The sequence below is a fragment of the Drosophila serrata genome, unplaced genomic scaffold (assembly GCF_035046125.1).
Source record: "Drosophila serrata isolate PLE 108 unplaced genomic scaffold, ASM3504612v1 contig_36, whole genome shotgun sequence".
NCBI classification, from domain to species: domain Eukaryota; kingdom Metazoa; phylum Arthropoda; class Insecta; order Diptera; family Drosophilidae; genus Drosophila; species Drosophila serrata.
The window spans coordinates 598-21389 of NW_028256934.1; the positions used below are offsets into that span (position 1 = coordinate 598).

Sequence of the window (20792 nt, forward strand, 5' to 3'; positions counted from 1 at the left end):
AGGCAGGATGCGCCGTCTACTGACGATGGCGGTAATTTCAAGATAAAAAACTATTTAAGTGGTTAGCCAAAACGGATTTTGGGCGCCAAAAAAATAATAATAAAGGGTTAAGAAAAAATGGTTGAAAATTTGAAATAAAGTCACATGTCTAATGGTTAAAGTGCAATTAAGAGAATTATTTATAAATTAAATGCTAAGTTCTTAGTGCTACATTTAGATTTAAAGAGTTTGTGGAGGAATATGTAGGAATTCAATAATTATAAATAAGTATTTAATATAATATATAAATGATAAATTAATATATAAAATTTTCCCAAATAAAATATTAATTTTTAAGTTATACTGATATTTAAATTAATATTTGTCTGACGCTACATGCTTGAAACTAATAAATTATAATTTAATTAAAAGGAACAATGCAGTTGTTAGTTTTTTACATCATCGTCATCAGCACAAAATAACTTATTTAAAATTCACGTGCAACTAGACGGGTTAAAGGACGGACTAAGTGGACAAAAGGGTTAATGCGGACGGACCGGCCTTTAAATCTTGTAAACAAAAATCTAAAACTAGTTTTTAGGTAAGAAAAAGGATGTGAAATTCCCCGCACATGGTAAAGAAAATGTTTAAATATTATATTTCAATAAAAAAAACCGAATATAATCAATTATACTAGAAATAATAATAAATATAGTAATATAAGGTCTTAAATATTTAATTATATTCATTAAGTTTTGCCAGCAGTTAGTTTTTCTTTTTTAGAATTTACAAATCGCCCAATTGCCGAAAAAAAAGGTAAACAAAGGCAGCAGCACTCCAGTGTCAAAAATGAGAACCACAAGAGTGGATCGTATTCTCTCTAAGTCCCTCTCCCGCTCTTAGGTTCCACCTACCAGATCGAGAGAGAGAGAGCAGACAAAGTCAGTTACGGTACTTCCTAACGGGCATTTCTACGGAGTATTCATGGAAGTGTTGCAAGCTTAGATATTTTTTCTGGCTACATCTAGCAATAACCACAGACGACATGAATTTAACTATTTTCCCACTAGGTTTAGCGCATTCCAATTGCCTAATTATGCATTCTTCAAATGTAATCTGGCGCAATTTTGGCGTGCCAAACACTACTTCTAATAATGAAGTTAGTGCTGTTAACTTTAACTAGCACTAGCACCAACTTTTTGTGTTCAGCTTTTTTTAGCTTATTTGTGTTCAAAGTCAAGCTAAAACGTCAATAACCTGACAGCACTGACTAAGGGATAGGTGAAATGAAAAAATTCCGCGTGCAAATGCACAGAAAAGGCGGGCTCAAAAGGAATAAGAAAATATGTTTGGCTCACTCACTCGCATTGAATTATATGCAGCTGCAGCTCCCAACGGCGAATTAGAAAACGAAAACGGACGCAAAAAGACGAAATTAAGCCTTCTTATTGAAGGCATTGAAAACGCGAATACAATTACTTTGCCTGCTTGGATTTCCACTTGCACATAAACAAAAACAACAAAATTAACTAGCCAAGAAAAGCGCACTGATCTTGGCTATGTATATATGCAATTACATATATAAATACTTACATATTAACATGTAATTACATATATATGTACTTACATATATATTTACAGGCATGAAGTAATTAAAAAACACACATACGATCGCGCCCCGGACTGCCCCCGCTTTCCACACACTTTTCACTGCGGGGGCTCACTGAATTTTCGCATTTTCGACTGATTTTTCCGCGGTACTTTTCCGTTTGCTTTTACCGTTGACCGACACGTCGATCTCCTGCACGGAGACTTTTTCGTTTTCGGCTATTTTTTCCTTCCACTCCGACCGGCGTCGTGGGAGTAACTGATTTTGCACGGCCATCGGGAGAGCTCTCTCTGTCATATTGGAAGGAGGCGATGCTTCGGCTTATTGGAAAGCGGCGCCAGAGAGTGAGAGAGATCAGGTGGCCATTTCCAAAGCACTTCCTGCATCAACTTAGACTCAAACCATGGTTGCAAGATCCAATTAGTTTATCTTTATCTTATTGGGTTGCAACGCTTATTATCCAAAAACAAACAAATAAATAATAAATAGGTTCCCAATAAGTTAGTTTAAAAAAAGCTAATTTGGCTATCAACGCTATTTCTGCCTTTGCAAGAGTTTTATAATTTTAGTTAAAAGCTTGTAAGGTTGTGAAGGAATCATTTGCGACCCTATAAATCATATACATATATTCTTAATCAGCGTCAATAACCGAATCGATCTAGCCATCTTAGGAAAGAAATCATATTATCTCCGACCGGAAAATTTTTTTTTTTTAGAAATTTCCCATTTTTAAAATAAAGATAAGGGGTTATATCATGAAAATTTGCAAAAATCGGCCAAAAATTCACATTTTAAATGGAGTATGCAGTTTTATTAACCTGCTTAAAATTAGCATACGACCGCTTTCCGAATAGTAATTAGTGCGTTTTATTCATCATCAGTATACTCAGTTAAAAATGTTAAAGAATTCAAATGTTTGTAAATTTTTGAAAATATTTCCGATGTAACCCCTTATACAAAAATGAAAGAATCGACGAAAAATTTAATAATAATAATAATAATAATAATTTTAATGCCAATAAAAGCTCCTTTTAAACCAATTACTAAATAATAAAGTATGACATTCCATGGTTGAGCTATTTTGAGCCAAGTTATGAGCATTTTAGTAAAAAAAAAGTATTTACATTTTCAGGGTAACGACATACGCGTATATGCTCATATATAACGTAATTATACACGTTTTTATAAAAATGTCCATTGAATTTTCGATTTTTCTTTAATAAATAACCCAATAATAATTATTTTTATGTTATGCTTAGTAAAAATGTTGTTCAACAATGTTCAACAAACCTTTAACCCAAATGAAAAGACAATTATATTAGTTTGTTACAAAAAATTTGCTTTATTTAAGAAAAAATATGTAATCCCATGCCAATTATCAAAGAAATCCACACAAAATTTCACTATTAAGTGCTCTGGAAAATAAACATTTTTTGTTTCTTTGCGAATCGGCACAGGCGTATAACAGTTTCGTAATACTCGTTTGTTTTTAGAGCACTTTTGTGAAGATTCGTATAACGTTTCCACACATTTATCATACTTGCATATATATATTTTTTTTTGCGATTTTTCTTTTTGAATTGCGAAAAACGTTACCAGCAAGTTTTTATTTCTTTTTCTTATACTATTGTTAGTAAATGTGTTTAGTTGTTTTTTTTTTCTTATTTTTTTTTAGTATTGTAATAGATATTCTTTTAGAACCGTGCTCAAAACGTACGCTTTCAGGGCCGTTCTTAACAATGGTTCTTCGCAATTCAAAATTATTTAATTTTTCTTTTCTTTCGTTTCGGAAAAAGTTTCAAAACTGCGCTTTGACGCTTTCTCCAAAACACGAACCATGAAAATGTTGATGAATTGATGTCGTTTATGTGGATTGTGTTTTCATAAGTGGGAATTGTGGAAATGTGTCAAAGGTGTATGAAGGTGTCTGGTGAGCAGAACAAGAGTTTGGGAAAACTCAAAATGTGTTAAATGTGGTACACATAAATGGATGGATAGACTGGGGTGAACACTTGACGACAGCTTAAAAAAATATATAAAATAAACAGGAACTCCTCCATGGCGGAACTGAAAGCAAATTTATGGATTAGTTCAAAATACAAATATGTTCTTCTCTTGTTTTGGGCGGAGCTTCATGGCTATGGCCTCTTTTTTAGGGATGGACTGTACTTTAGTTTTCAAAAATGTTGAAATGAAATCTCTTATTTTCATCTGCTTGCATATCAAACTCGTAGTAAGCCCTAAGTAGAACTTTCCAACTGTAGGAAACTGTTATACGCACAAGGATTTGAATATAAAATAACTTTAAGGAATACTAGGTTCCACCTTAAGCTAGTCTCCAACTGAATATGAGCATGTGTATGACATTTAATGGAAACTTTAGTTCAAAAATTAGCCACAATATTAAATTTTTATGTTTTAAAAAACAAATCTCTCTTTGAAAAGTGCTGGAAAACGCCCGGCAAGCGAAATAAAAACACTAATTGAAAACTTTGGCTCCGAGAGTCTTCAAGTTTCGTCTCAGTCTAAAACATATCTGAAAGGACACACAGCATAGAAATATGTTAATACTCAGTGTCAAGCCATGCTTATATTATCTTTTTCTTTTTTGCACTTTCAATACCTTAGAGAAGACGCTTAGCTAATTTCCAGTCTGTGAACGGACTTTGACTTTGCCTTTTAATTATTGTTTATTTTTCACAAGTTTTATCATCAGTTTAAGCGAATATTTTGAGGTTCATAAGCAAAGAATGTGATTAATGGCAATCCAGCCAGTTGCAGGTCAAACGATTGACCAAGCAAAGAGCTTGTTTTTATGTATTCTTTTCATTCTTTTGCTCACAAAGCGAACTTTATTATTTTCAGAGCGTTTTTGAGCGTTAGAAAACGCTTTCCAAACACTTATTTTGTTTCTTTATTTCGCTCAAGTGATGATCTGTTTGTAGAACAGTTCATTGTATTTATCTTTTTTTTACTGGTTTTATATGGTTTTATTATTTTAGTAATAAGCAAAGTCTAGACTTTCTGTGTTTCTGGGAATTAACTAAACGTCGTCCAAGGACCGAAGACAAAAACTCACCTCCTGTCGGTTAATGAATTGCTTTTTCAGCTTTAAAGCTGATCAATTGGCTGCAAGCAACTTTGGGTTAGTATCAAAATCAAAATGGAAATAACTAAATCAAAGTAAATTTAATTTTTGGGCGATTCCTAGGCACTGTGTTCGGGAGATTTTGAGTAGTTTTAAGAATTGAAGAATAGGCTAATTCTTGAAGCTGGCTTTGTGTGGCTGTATGGCTGTGAGATGAGGTATGTTATGCAGGGTCTTAGCTCGAGGTTTTGATAACTAATCTTAAGCGCAACAGCATGTCCCTTTTGCTGGTTACAATTCTTGTCTAGAGACCTCTCGAGTCTATGCAGAGGCAGCTTCTTCTGGGCGTAGCTTCACGGCTAGGACTTTGGCAGGCGGCATGGCATGGCTTTTTCTAATCTATTATTATCCTAACTACCAGTCCAGTATATGCTCCTTGTGGCAAGGACAGTTTCTTGGCAGAAATCTAGCATCGAGTTCTTCTAGAGAATTAAATGCGAAGCAATATCGTAGCATTGTCAGGCCAGAAATGAGTTTTAATGGTTGAGGTGAGGTGAGGTTACGATGACACGTTCTAAGTTCATTTATAAAGCTAATGCTCCATCTTGACAGCTCGAAGCTGAGTTGTTTTATATCCGCTTGAGCAGATCCTGGCATTATTTATCGGGGAATCCCCGCTCCGGAAGCTCCTGCAACGGTTTCGACAAGGACCGATGACGTGCGAACCCGGCCGGTGTCTGTGTGTGCGCTTTGTGCATGTGGGCGTGCCAAGGGACGCCCGTTCCGTTATACGCATCGTTATGCACTGATGCTGTCTCTGTCTAATTTATGATTTTTGTATTGCGTTAGCGCTCTCACTTTGGTGCCTTGCAGTCCGCCCCTAGATGACCGTCTCGCTCTACCGCTTGCGATGCAAACGCCTGGCCGACGCGTCAGAGGTGGCTAGAGGAGAGCCGGGAGCTAGGGCTCCCCCATGTCTACAGTGTTGTCGTCTCGCTCGCATTCGCGTGACGCCACACGCGCCCGATAGAAGTATGCGTACGCGTCGTCTCGCAACGCATGTGATGCCAAGCGAACGCTCTGGATATTCGATATGTGCCTATCTCTCTCGCTCCGGTCAGAATTTTCCATCGCAAGCGTTGTCTATTACATTTTGTGGGTGGAATTGCCCACCAGGGCCGTAGGAGCTGCTGGACTGCAAGGTTTCTAGGTTGATTGGGTCGATCCCCAGGGCTCGCCGCAGCACATGTTGCACCACCACTCGCACCAACCAGGCACGTCAACGCCGCCGCGTCTCCTTCCTACCGCAGGCGGTGGAGAAGAAAGACGCCACCCTAAACGGGAGCTCCACTCGGAAGGAGATTCTTCTACTGCTTTAGGCTCTTTTCCAGTGGAATGAGGCTTCGGTTTATCACACTTGATGACTCGATGCGGTGAGAAAGATGTACGTGAAGTGACGGTTCTGGTCACGAATATTGCAGCACAAAGTAGAGTTGGGTGGCCAAGAAACTGCCCCTGCCGGCTGGATCACATCTGGGTTTCATATTTCACAAAAAATTCACATTTTCACTAGAAAAATATGTTATAAAAAAAAAATAAAAGAACACTCCTGCAGTTTTTAAGTCTTACGAAAAGGTTTTAACGCCATGCCGCCGATGCAGCGACTGATACCCGATGTTGTGGCGGAGTCAACGATGTAGCCTCGGTTTTCGTCTCCTAGGGTTTTTTTTTTCCAGGTAGACGAAGGGCACTATAGGTAGAAGTCCATCCCATCCCCTAAGTCCTTTCCAGGGGTTCTATTTATTCTCAAGGCCTCGCTTAACGACCATAATGCAGCGGAAAAGGCAGCTGCAACGCAGGTCAGGCCTGTTTTTCGGTAGGCTCTTTCTCTTCTTGGAGTTTTCTGCTTTGCGCTGGCAATGCCGCTGACATGCCTCTGCCTCTAATTCTTGTATTCTTTTCATTGAATTATGCAAGCTCTCTCTCTCTCTGAAGTCTTTTACTAATTTAGCCCATTATCATGTTTAATTGATTTAATTAAATCACTTCTAATGCAGGTGGTTAAACTTTTCGGTGTAGTTCTTGCAACTTTTCTCTTTTCTCTGACACATCGGATTCCGATGTCGTTCGGCGTTGCCACTTGTCGCAGTGCCCGTTTTGCGCCCCCTTTGTGGCATGCCTCTGGCAGTTGACCACCTCGGTGCTAATTTTTTGGTATATTTTGAGGTCACTCTTATGACCAACTTAGAGACTTAGAGGAAATCATTGTCCATAAAGAAAATGTTAAAAATAAGTGTTAAATATAATTTAAATCTAACAATTATTAATTTGTAATAAAAATTAAAGCAAACCTTTGTATTCCTCCAGTGGGTTTGGGCCTGGGGTAAGCGTGATCAAGCAGCTCTGCCATCTTTGAGAATATTTTCCAGGCACATTTGCGGTATTTTTTACTATTATTGAGCTAGCCAAGTTGTACACCAACGCGTTGCAGTTGTGGCATGAATTCAAGCAAGTCCCATCATTGCGCCGCCAGGTGTCGCCACTGTATGGGTAAAATGTTTCCATTATTGTTAGTTTTATGTTCAATTTTCTAAAATGAAATTAAATCAAATAAAATGATTAGTTAAAACGTATAAAAATTTAATATTTATTTACAAAACAATTTGTTTAAAAAACTGGCCATATACACGTTTACAAACGAACGTGTCTACAGCAAAAATGATACAAACTAAATGCGAACAGAAAATAAAATAAATACGAGAAATGCGACTAGGACTAAATCTGACAATGATAAAAACGAATTTAGGCTTCGGAAAAGTCATTATCGTAGGCGTGATTGCGATAGGCTCCATGGCCTGGTTCCTCTACCATTCCGCTCGGCTGCCACGGCTGCTTATCCGCCGTCTTTGGCGTCTGAGCATCCTTATCATGCCCCTGCTCCTCCTCCTCGGAGTCCTTAGACTCATCCTTGTATTGATAGCTGCGGGCCAGCCACAGGAAGATTAGCATATCGATCAGCATCAGACAGGCGAAGAACGTAAACTCGCCGGCCTGCGTGCTGGTGAACTTAAACTCGGCTATGACTACCACCAGCATGTTGCCAACGGCCACCGATAGCAGCCAGCAGGCCTGGAGAACGCTCTTCATGCTCGCCGGCGACTGGGAGTAGGAGAACTCCAGTCCTGTCACCGAAAACATCACCTCGGCGGCCGTCATTACCACAATTTGGGGCAATTGCCACAGTATGGACACGGCGCTGGGGGTCACCACTTCGAGCATCTTCTGTTGGTAACCATCGCGGGCACTCCCAGCTATCATCAGGGTGTAGAGTCTGCCGCCTTTTGTGTCAAAATGTGCCACCTTGAGGTCGTTTATGTTGACCTGGCCCGGCCCGGCAAAGATGCTGTGCAGCTGCGACACATTCCGGTTGTCCAGCGGCACGGTTTTGATGTCCAAGTCGGAGGTGGTGAGAAAGATGGGTCCCTCTCCCGGCGGCGTATTCAGTAGTACTCGGAGCAGCGGAGGATTGCTCTCGCTGGGAGGCATTTCTAGGCCATCGGCAAACTCCACAAGCTTATCCTGGGTCATAAAGTAGCCGAGAGACTTGCCCGGCTGCAGGCGTAGCTTACCTGTAATTACGGAACACTTGCCCGATATGGGTTCCGCCCTGAATGAGTACTCCTTGGGCTCCGGTACGGGCAGGGCTAGATCCGTCCACATGCTCATGGGTTCGAGGGCTTTCAGGTGTTTCGATGCAATGCTGCTGTTGAACTCATAGGCACAGGGCATTCCATTGTACAGACGCAGGTGAGCGGTGCCCGGTTCCGTGGGCTGGACTTCAAAGGCCGCCTGCTGCATCTTCAGTTCGAGTCCAGCGGATAGAAAGAATCCCAGGGCGGCCAACACCAGGCCAATGGTTAGCTTCTGCAGATGCCTTCGTATCCCAATTGTACGAAGAATGGGGTAAATCACGTAGTCGAAGAGCGGCAGAAAGGCCAGGATTAGCAATGGGTTGACCACCTGCATTTGATCGGGTTTAATTTGAAAACCCATCACCATGCCATCCATGCGGGTGGCCTGGAAGGTCCATCGGGAGCCCTGCTGATCAAACAGGGCCCAGAAGACGGGGAAGGGCAGGTACAGGCGCAGAATCCGCAGCAAAGTCTTTGTGTCCCGCACCATCTTTTCACCCACCGTGGGTTTGGCGTAATCCAGAAAGCTCTTCTCCGGCTCCGAGTGTCGGCGCTTCTTCCATCCACGGAACGCATCCGCAATGCATTTCGATACGCCAAAGATCATGTTACCCGCTGGCGGCTGACAGCGATACATCCGCTTGCCGGCCATAAATATTAGCACCGAGATAATCATAAGCACTGCGGGTACACCAAAGGCCAGCGAGAAGCAATCCTTGTCCCCGAAACAGTGGACATCCGCTCGCAGTATAGGGGTCACCGTAGTGGAAATCATGGAGCCGGCATTGATGGCAAAGTAGAAGAGCGAGAAGAACTTGGCCAGCTGGAGGCTTTGGGCGGGCAGCGAGAACTGATCCCCGCCAAAGGCCGAAACACATGGCTTAATTCCTCCTGTGCCCATGGCAATTAGCAGCAGACCCACTATGGTTACAGCTCTGTTGGAAGAGAGATACTCTTTAGTAATCTGTTCACATCTTTAAATAGAAAGCTTAGGGTAATCAAACTCACTTGACGGGCATCCCCTCCAGGGGCACGGCGCCAAATGCCACAATCATGGCACCCAGACTGTAGACCAGCGATAGATACAATATCGTTTTGTATTTGCCCAGCCAGCCATCGGCAATGAGGGCACCAATTAGGGGGAAAATGTACACCAGCATGGTGAAGGTGTGGAAGAGCACCGTCGAGGTCTCCTCGTTGTAGCCCAGCTTGTTGGTAAGATACAGCACCAGAATGGCTAAAAGCGAGCAGGGAGAGATGATTATTAGGGGATATATGGATATGCAAACGAACCCGGAAGTACTCACTGCGCATGCCATAGTAGTTGAAGCGCTCGCAGAATTCATTGCTGATGATAAAGCCAACCGATTTGGGATATGGCAGGGTTTCGGATGCCTCCGACTAAAGTTAAAGATAACAAATGAACCGAGGTCACAACTATGTATGTAAGTTAAAATAAAACTTCAATTAAGGAAATAGTATCTCTCAGTTCTAAATCAATCCTTTTTACAACCTGCACAGACTGATCTAATTTAGTCTAGTTTGGAAACCCCTAAAACACTCCTCGATTCTCTAAAGTTTTACACACTCTATTACCCCAACCTGCGAGATTAGGGCTGTACAACTTTCTACGCATACCTGGCTTTTGTTTAAATGTTTTTTGTTTAAACCTTTTTGTTCTGGTTAACTTTGGCGTCATAAATTGTAGGCTTTATGTGCAGCTTGTAACTCACAATAACAGTTTTAAACTTAATAGTAATACTATTAATACTACAAAAACTAATTATTTTCTTTCATTTTCCGTTGTTAAATACTAAGTAGTGATAAAATAAATAGCTTAGATAAGAATACTGGATTTTTTAAAGTGATTTAAGACAAAAAGGAAACTAATCTCGGGAGCCCGGAGTTTATATGCATACCCTGGCAGTTTGCTATTAAATAACTTAAATATATATTAATAACTTAAAATATTTACAAGCAAAGAATTAATTTTTTTACAAATAAAATTTTTTAAAATCTCATAACTAAGCCAAAAACGCATAAATTTCAATTCGGAAAGCGGCCGTATGTTAATTTTTAGCAGGTTAATAAAACTGCATACTCCATTTAAAATGTGAGTTTTTGGCCGATTTTTGCAAATTTTCATGATGTAACTCCTTTCCTTTTTTTAAAAAAATGTGAAATTTCTGAAAAAATTTTTTTCGGCCGAAAATGGCTTAAAAGATTCGCCTGTTGATGCTGATCAAGAATATATGTGATTTATAGGGTCGGAAATGACTCCTTCATTTTCTTTTAAGCTTCTGACTGAAGGCCCATTACCATTTTTGTACCGATATTAACAATATTTTTATTTGAAATTTTTCGACAAATCAATTTTTAAAAATCTCATAACAAAGCCAAAAACGCATTAATTTCAATTCGGGAAGCAGTCCCATGCGAGTTTTTTTTAGGCTAATAAATCTGCATTCTTCATTAGAAATGTAAAAAAAAAAGAAATTTTTGACAGTTTTAATGATGTAACCCCTTATAAAATTTGAAAAAAATTGGCAAAAACTAATTATCTTTCCTTCATGCCTAGAAAGATTGGGCTGATAATGCTGATCAAGAATATATATGATTTAAAGGGTCAGAAATGAGTTCTTCATAGATTTACAAGCTTCTAACTGAAATTGTAATACCCAGTAAAGGTCAAAATTAATAATTGGAATTTTAAGGAACGGACTGTTTTGCTGGCATGAAAACTATCTTAAAGGAATATTAAATGATTACAAATATAATACTAAATATTTCTCTAAATTTCTTAATACATAAATTCCATGTGATTTGTAACTTCAGGGATATATTCAGGTACATTTTAGTCTACCGATGAGATCCCTCAAGGAAGGGCCTTTTGTTTGTGGTTTCTTTACATCTCCGATTCAGGTAAGGGTACTTTAAGGTTCGGTTTGGACTAGGGGGAGGGGGTTACTTTAATCTTTTCTATGGTTATTCTAATGGTAATTGCGGCTCCGTTTCGTCTCGTTTCTCGTATTCGTTGCGGCTTTCGATTTTGTTGTGTTTCGCTGCGTTTGTTTTGTTTAATTTATTTTTTTTTGCTTGTCTCTAGTCTGTAGACTCTATTGGCTTTTTGTTTTGATTTGCCGCGTCTCTTGGCCAAGGTGAGCAACGGAATGCAAACAGGTTTCGTCTAGTCGCCGTTGTCGTAGTCCAGCAGGTGATCCATTGATGATTGAGAATTCTGCGCACGGCATCGCAGCCCCTCCGATCTATGGAGCTATATACTCACCGCTGCTGATTTGTAATTCTCCGGGCCAACTGCCATAATTGCAGCGGTTTTGCGTAACACTCGCTCTGGATCCCTATTTGGATTTGGTCAGACTTCAGTCCCCGGACTCTCAAAAGATCGAACAGAACGGAGATAATTATTGGGTTTTTTTTTTTATGGTCCGGCAGAGACAGCGTTCAGTATCGAACTAAGAAGTCTCCGTCGTGGGGCCCAAGCTTTAAAGTTCGATTTCTCGCCCTCTCTTCGCATTTCGCCCCTTTCTCTTGGCCACGCGAAAACAGTTGTTAAATGAATTAACAAACAATAAAGCGGAGAATCGGAATGGACATCTGGGAGATGAGCGTTGGGAGCGGGAGAAACTACAGCTGATTACCGCCATGTGAACAGCTGATGATGATGATGATGATGATATGATCAGATCAGGTCTCAGATTTATCTATCGAGAAGGGGTAGTTCCGTGAGAGTGAGTGGGGTAGGGTGGATTCTCACCCACCAAAAGCTCGGGGTAAATGCATTCGCGTGGCTCAGCCCGAAAAGTGGGTCAGACATCACTAATACCCTTTCTTAGAACCCAAAGGTTCCATGGGCATATTGAAAGTTAAGAATATAACAACATTAAATACATTTCATTGTTATGGTTAAAAATATTAGGGAAAATAGATAAAATGAGAAAAAAAATAAAACAAAAATTTACAAAAATATCCGGCCTAATATCACATTAAGAATATTGTAATCTTTACTTAATCGAATAATATAAATAATTCATATAACGATTTGATTAAGAAATATTCTAAAGATGTGATTTAATTTATATATTCAAGAATTATATTATTATGATCTTCGTTTAGTACCGAAGATTGATGTAATGCAACGTTAAAATCTTAATTTATTAATTTCCCGTATAATTTGACGTTAAATATTGATAAGTATCATATATATATCGATAAGTATCATATATTATATATTATATATATTTTATTTTGTAATATATACATATATTAGCTCAATTTTTTTTAACCTATTGCATACTTTTTAGCAATATTAATAAAGCTAGTAATAAATTCACTCTTGTAATCAAAATATATACGTATTGCATGTGTCCGATAGTGATAGAATTTGGAACGTGGCTAGAAAGGTGGTAAGAGACACGTTTTGAAGCAGGCCCAAAAAATAAGCTATCTTTAATGCCTATAGCTGTTACAATGCTTTTGCAATATTTAGGTGAATTTTTGGAAATATATCTTGTCTTCAAAGAGTATAAACTACGCTTTCCATTTAGCTAAGATTTCCCATTTCATTCTTGTTCTGATTTTAACCAACACTTGCCAATTGATTAATTCAATCAATTTGCGGGCAATAAAAGGATAGCGATATCGATACGATTGACACACATTTCGCGGACGTTCAAGGTCGACAGCGCTGCGACGTCGCCGTGGCTGCGATCAGTAGCCTTGAGGCGGCAGCAGCAGCAGAGACATAAGCAGAAGCAGAAGCAAAAGCAGAAGCAAAAGCAGCGGCAGCAAAGTCATTGGAACTTTGTGAGTTTCGCAGCTGCTTCTTCTGCTCATTACACGACAATTACACACGTACGTGTGTGTGTGTGCTTTTGTGTGCACTGTACTTTCTGTATTGACCGAGGAAAGTAAAGTGATAATAAACAGTGCACTCTCTCTTCTCCATCTCTCCGCCTCCCACCGCCTTTTTCTTTTTCCTACACTGCCTTTGCCCTTCTTGTGTGTGTGTGTGTGTGTGTGTGTGCATTCCGTTTACCGTTCGCAACGACTCACGCTTTTTGCCACTTACCAAATTCTTTGAATTCGCCTCCAATTCTTTTTCCACTTGCTCCTGCGCTTTGGTATTGCCATCGCTTTTACCGTTACTAATTGCAGCCATTTTTGCAGCGACAGAAAAACAGTTTTACAAAAAAAAAAAATCACAACGGAGAACAAACGTAAAACACAAAAGGTTTTTTTTTATTTTTCGCAAAACTTCCAAAACAGGTGTAATTAAAATGCGCACGGGGAGCGGGGTGGTGGCGGGGGGGCTGAGGGCGTTGTAGGTTGATGAGGATGATGCTACGTTGACATAAACGCCATAAAACGAATACCGCCGCTGCCCGACGCCAAATGATGCTCTGCCGCTGCAAGCTGCGCTTTTAAAGCGAGCTGCGGTGACGGCAGAGGCTGAGCTTCCCCCCCCCCCCCCCCCCATCACCCAAAATAAAGAAGAAAAAAAAACCCCTCAAATCGAGCAAGAACAAAAATCAAATTTAATTTTTTAGATAAACAGCAGCCGCTGGAGATGGAGGGAGCGTGTGGTGCAAGTGGAGAGAGTGAGAGAGAGGTTAGGAGAGAGAGCAATATGCTCGCTTAAACTTTGCCTTAAGTCGAGCTTCACTCTCGCTTTAAACTGGCGCTCTCTACACTGCAAGAAATAGGGGGGGGGGTTATGATAAGATTTTTGGTTTAGTTATAATAGATTTTAGATTAAATATAAAATTTTAAATTTTGAAATATTTAAATTTTTAAATTTTGAAATATTTAAATTTTGAAATATTTAAATTTGTAAATTTTTAAAATTTAAATTTAGTATGCAGATGTTTAAACCTAATTAATACTAACATGGGAATGCTTTGCGAATTAAAATCAATGGCTTTTAGGCTTAGTTATGAGTTTTTTTGAACATAGGGTTTTCAAAAAAAATTATCATATAAAAATTAGGGTAAATATTGATTCAAAATTCAAATAATTTAAGCTTAATTATGATCTATTTCCGATATTATCATATAATTCAATGGGAAACTGCAAGGGTATAGAAGCTTGGGCTTCCAGAAGTTTGTTTGTTTTTTTTTAAATCTCTATAATAATAAAATATATTTTTTTGCCAGTGTAGCTTCTCTTCGCATTTCTCTTTGTAAGATCAGAATTACAGCTCAACCTGCATCGTCCCCCCCTTCCCCCTACCTCCCCCCTTTTGTGGAAAGCTCACCCACAGTCAAGTTCAATGCTGTTCCAATGGAAACAACAATGGCTAGGTCGTGTGTCTGTCTCTGTTTAGCTTGGAAATGACTGGATAAGCCACCGATTAGCATTATCGCTCTCGGAGTTCCCGTAATTGGCTGGAAGTCCAATAGAAACAGCTGTTTGCTTATCACATTTTTCACACAGGAAGATTGACTAAACATGTGCATTTTTGCAGAAAGTTTGAGCAAAAGGTTTATCCATACTTAACTATTTGCTCATATTATTTTATGAAGACGGTTTCCAACATTGATTATGATTACTTTAACCTTATCTCTCGGTATAAATTTCCAAGAAAGGTGTTCTTCCCAACTTAAGTGTTGTTTGTTTAAGCGGTTTGTTGTGCAAGATAACCAAGTTCCTGATTATGGTTTCTTTCCGTAATACACTTACTAGATCAAAATTTAACCATAACCATTAATAATCGATTTCATTTCTTATCTACTTTATCTTCAAATATAATCTCGTAGAGTTTCGCTTTCGCAGAATTAGTAAATAAAATCGTAGATCTGGCATCTATCTTATCTCTATTTCGATCCTAACTGATATCTGCTGATCGCTTAAGTGCCAAGTGTGCGCTGTTATCTGTGTTTATTTTCTTTACGGCTTTTCGAGTAATTTGTGGGACTTTCCCAGGCAATCGTAAATCTATCCTGTTGTTAAGATTTATGATCCCGTATTAGGCTATAGTTTCGCATGGAGATTACTGAGGTTTTCCACTTTAATAGGAATAGAGGAGGGGGAATGACGAAGCGTCACATTGTGTGGTTTTTTTATGGGACATAAAATCGAAGGAATTGTGTAATGTGACTCACTCACCTGTTTCAAATCATCGCTATCGTCCGTCAAGAAGCTTACTGATTCACTGTATCGAATATTATGGTATTTAATCCTTGTCCTTGCAGAACTTGTTAACTTTCCTACGGGTAAAAGAGGTAAAATGTTCGTTTTAAAATCTGGAAAGATGCATTATTTGTACTCACTCTGGTCAATACCCGAGATAAAAGAATGATATGACTTTGGGGAAAAGCTACGATTTTTCTTTTGAAACATATTTGAGACAACTGAGACAAAGTCAATGAGCACAACATGAAGTTTTTGTAGTATAAATTTGAATTACTGGACTGCCTACTTAGTTTCCCCAACTATAAGTCTTAATTTATCGAATGAGAACATTCTGTGGAATGTTGTTTTACCTAAAAAGAACTAAATGGAACACGTTAAAATGCATTTCCCCATTACTCGATGTGTGCAAATCCAATCAATTGGACAAATAGCCAGTCCATCAGTTATCACAATCGATATCTTTGGGTTACACACGAGCGCCGTGTTATCACATCAACCACTTGAGACATTTGATTACGGATGCAATCGATATTGGTAAGTATCTGTATCTACAACGATGACAAAGTATTTGCGTTTCGTATCCGAGATCTATGGACAACCTTGCCCAGCGATTAATATTTATTGGCCGGTTTACTTAATCGGAACAAAGACCGATTAAGCAAGCTCATGTCGGATTGACTTCGATCTAACCTAATCTTATCTTATCACCTGATCACCTGACCATCAGCAAGAGGTCCATGAGATAGGATCTTGCTTTACTATGACACAAGAACTAGGGGATGTACTTATATTTATGTATACTTTAATTGTTCATAACTTAACCAAAAAAGTATTAAATTCAATTCGGAATTTCTTAATCGATATTAACTATATTTTAAAATGCAAATTTTTTCGACAAATCAAAGTCCAAAAAACTCATAACTAAGCCAAAAATGCATTAATTTCAATTCGGAAAGCGTTTCTATGTTAGTTTTTGTTACGTTAATAAATCTGCATACTCAGTTCAAAATGTTAAAAAATTCACATTTTTGTCCAATTCCGAATTTAAAAAAAATTAAAAAAAATCGAAAAATTTTGTTTTAACCGAACATAGCGAGACCGATTCGGCTGCTCATGCTGATCAAGAATATATATAGTTTATAGGGTCGGAAACCACTCCTTCACTGACTAAAATTATAATACTCTCTTCAGGGGTATAAAAATATAGCACACATTAATATTGATATATCGAATTTTTAAGTTAATTAAGTTAAAAGTATAGCAATTAGTTTAAAGATACCTATATTATTAAAGAAGTATAAAACAATTAAATATTGAACAGATTTTGCAATATAGTATTGATATATGAATATCCCTTAACTAGAACTTTTTGCTCAGGTCATGAATACTTAAAATTCCTTTACTATTCATGGTTCTTAATTCTGCCCTGTCATTTGATCTTTGATCGAGGCATTTCCTCATCAAGATCTGTGGACGGGTTCTGTATACCATTATATAGACTATAGCCTGGGAATTGCATTCCTCGGGCCGGTTGATAGCCATATCTTTATGTGTGTCGACACGCAATCCGATCGACTTGGCACACAGACGTTGTCTTGATGGCTTTAATTAAGTGTTACTCAATCTATCGATCGCATAGCTTGCACTTTGAAGACTATAGACACCATGCAATCTTGAGCCAAATGACAATCGTAAAATCGAAAGCAAGAAGCAAAACAAAAAAGGTTCACTTATCGCTAAGCTATACATACTAATAACAACACCAACAATAACACCAACAATAACACCAACAATAACAATAACAATAAGTCGGTCTATCGGCAATGGCCAATAGATGTTTATACTTGTTTCTGGGCATGGCTAATAATGATAGCCGGCCATAAATACTATTCGCAGTTATCGCTCTGGCCCGGCACAGCGATTAAGTTCATAAAACAAAAACCGACACGAGTTTTTGCCTACAAGTTCGATTAGATGCCAATCGGTTGAGAGTGTGGGATATTAGGGGGTTAAACTGTTCGAAATCAAACTGAAAGTACGGGGGTTAAGCGGAAAATCCCTTTTGTTTCAAACTTCAATGTAATTAAATCAAACTTTATACCCTTAGATAATAAATTATGTCAAATCATTTTACAATCTCAATGGTAGTTCATAGTTATAAATTCAAATAAAACAATCAAATGAAGCCTGGTCTTTCCCAAATTGTGCTAATTATTATCATCAAGTGACACCAAATATTGCCAATCATTTTGGGTTTTAAATTGATTTATTTACGGAGTGAAAAGTAAGAAACAAGAAGGTTTATGCAGCAACTAATTTTGCAATAAAGCCTAGATATGAATAATTCCTTAAATAAGCGCAAACATAACGAACTTCTAAGTTCTATAATATAAATAAATTAACTGGTTTATAAAAAAAACTCTTTCGATTTCTGAAATGATTCAGCTTTAGGGCTTGCAAATTTTAGAATGCGTTATTAAATGTACCTTTAACGTGCATGCATGAACCCCTTAGTTATCTTATTCCTTATCACTAGGCCATATACTATTGAATAGACTTTTCGATTCATGACTGGGACCTGGTGTAGTGAAACAGTGTCTGGGCCCTCTCATCATTTAGATCTGCCAGTAATGGCCAAAGAAGATAACTAGTAAGAGCGTCAAAAATATTTAGTTAATGACTAGGCATTCTTTCAACGCCCATTTGGTTAATAACAGACGGGGCGTGGCACTAGCGATAAGCAGGCCGCTTAAGCAGTTGGGAAAGCAATTGTGATGGACGATGATCTGGCATTGACAGGTGTACACTTAGCGGAAAATTTAAATTATTAGATATATAGAGTGCAAAAATTGCATTTTAGGAATTTAAGTAATTAAATAAGTACACATTATTAATACATTAAATATTATTATACATAGTATTAATAAAAACTTGAATAAAATATAGTTTATTAATATCATAAATATCTTTTGGATCTGCTCCCAAAAATAAATGAACTTCTTTCTTGCAGGGTATTATTCTTCCAGTCAGAAGCTTGCAATGAGGTGAAGCAGTCATTTCCGACCCTAAAAATCGTATATATTCTTGATCAGCATCAACAGGAGATATCTCCAGGCAAAAAAAAATTCCTTAACTTTTTTCATTTTTTTTTTAAAGGAAAGAGGTCATGAAAATATGCAAAAATCAAAAATTCACTTTTTAAATGGAAGATGCAGTTTTATTACCCTGATAAAAATTAAGATACTGCCGCTTTCCGAATTGAAATTAATGCGTTTTTGGCTTAGTTGAGATTTTTAAAATTTGAATTGTCGAAAAATTTCATATAAAAATATTGTTAATATCGGTACAAAAATGGTAATGGGCCTTCAGTCAGAAGTTTAAAAGAAAGTGAAGGAGTCATTTCCGACTCTATAAATCATATATATTCTTGATCAGCATCAACAGGGAAATCTTTTCAGCTATCTCCGGGCAAAAAAATTTTTTTTTTAATTTTCCCATTTTTTTTTTTAGGGGTCATTAAAATTTTCAGAAATCGGCCAAAAATTCACTATTTAAATGGAGTATGCAGTTTTATTACCCTGCTAAAAATTATCATACTGCCGCTTTCCGAATTGAAATTAATGCGTTTTTGGCTTAGTTATGAGATTTTTAAAATTTGATTTGTTGAAAATTTTCATATGGGCAATTCTCTGGTGTCGAATGCGACATTCGTACGCATTCAAACTAAAAAAACACATTTGCCAAGACTTTATTTTAATTTTATAAAAATTGAAACGTATAGCTCTTGGTTAGCACTATAATTGGTGCAAAGGTCGATTTTGAACCCTAGTTTGTTTTCAAGATATTCACTAAAATGTACTGCGTTCGCACGCGACAAAAATAGAAGTTACATTTGAAAAAAACCAGTTTAAGCTCTGATTTCAGCGAAACGTGATGAAAAATTGTAGTACAATAAATTTTAACGAATTACGCAATGAATTATCTTACTAACGTATTTTGTTTGATTTTAAAATATTAAGTAGTTATTTTTTAAATTCAATTTTAGTCCCGGTCGCACGCGACATGTCGCACGCGACAGTTTGGAAAGCGCTAATTCAAACTGAAACTGTACGAATATTGGTGATCGGATATGTCCTTTTGCACTTAATATTGAATCTTTGGGTTTTTTATGTCATATTAGAAACCAAAAGTTAAAGCAAAATGGTTCGGTTTAAGAGATGGGCATGAAAACAAAATATGACATTTCTTATGCCTTTTTTTTTTATAAAAACAACATTATTTGCGTTTGCGCGTGTTTGACATCGATTTTTTTGAAACTTATTTTAGAAAATGAAAAATTCTCTTAGTCTTGATCATCCTGACCAATTTTTAATGTAATCATGTTAAAAATACTCGTTTTTAAGCCATTTTTAGTTTTTGGCCGCGGTGCACGTTTCTGGAGAATTGCCCATATACAAATATTGTTAATATCGGTACAAAAATGGTAATGGGCCTTCAGTCAGAAGCTTAAAAGAAAGCGAAGGAGTCATTTCCGACCCTATAAATCATATATATTCTTGATCAGCATCTACAGGGCTTTCTTTCTAGCTTTATCCAGCCGAAAATAAATTTTTCCGAAATTTCCCATTTTTCGGAAAAAAAGGAAAGGGGGTACATCATGAAAATCTGCAAAAATCGGGCAAAAATTCACTTTTTAAATGGAGTATGCCGTTTTATTACCCTGCTAAAAATTATCATACTGCCGCTTTCCGAATTGAAATTAATGCGTTTTTGGCTTAGTTATGAGATTTTTAAAATTTGATTTGTTGAAAAATTTCATATAAAAATATTGTTAATATCGGTACAAAAATGGTAATGGGCCTTTAGTCAGAAGCTTAAAAGAAAGTGAAGGAGTCATTTCCGACCCTATAAATCATATACATATATTCTTGATCAGCATCAACGGGGGAATCTTTTAAGCTATATTCGTCAGAAAAATAATTTTATCAATTTTTTTTTAATTTTATAAGGGGTTACATCGTTAAAAAATGAATCAAAAAATTAAAATTTTTTACATTTTAAATTGAGTATGCAGATTTATTACCCTATTAAAAACTAAAATAAGAACTCTTTCCGATTGTAAATTAACGAATTTTTGACTGAGTTATGAAGGATTTTCTCTGAAATTTCGGGGTCTCAATGTTAGTTCACTTTCATTTTACAGAATATAAAATGTTATAATGATATATAACATGTTTCTTAATTTTAACCAAAAAGAAAATATACTAGTTTT

General features: G+C 37.4%; 1 protein-coding gene across 4 annotated transcripts; it reads right to left on the reverse strand.

Annotated features, from left to right (window-relative positions):
* Positions 1-3070: 3070 nt before the first annotated feature.
* On the reverse strand, positions 3071-15804 carry yin (solute carrier family 15 member yin). Of its 4 annotated transcripts, XR_015272068.1 has the most exons (6): positions 15658-15804; positions 15494-15594; positions 9676-9769; positions 9377-9605; positions 6306-9303; positions 3071-6245 (listed from the first exon to the last, which is right to left on the reverse strand). XR_015272068.1 is itself a non-coding variant. In XM_020956564.2 (5 exons), exons 1-5 carry the CDS (start codon positions 15725-15727, stop codon positions 7479-7481), a joined length of 2319 nt encoding a protein of 772 aa, XP_020812223.2. In that variant the 5' UTR covers positions 15728-15804; the 3' UTR covers positions 3071-7478. The 4 variants fall into 4 exon arrangements, 3 of the variants coding, with proteins under 3 accessions (XP_020812223.2, XP_020812226.2, XP_020812227.2); XM_020956564.2 differs by having other exon boundaries at positions 3071-9303; XM_020956567.2 differs by lacking the exons at positions 15494-15594; positions 15658-15804 and adding an exon at positions 13458-13786 and having other exon boundaries at positions 3071-9303.
* Between the last annotated feature and the right edge of the window lie 4988 nt (positions 15805-20792).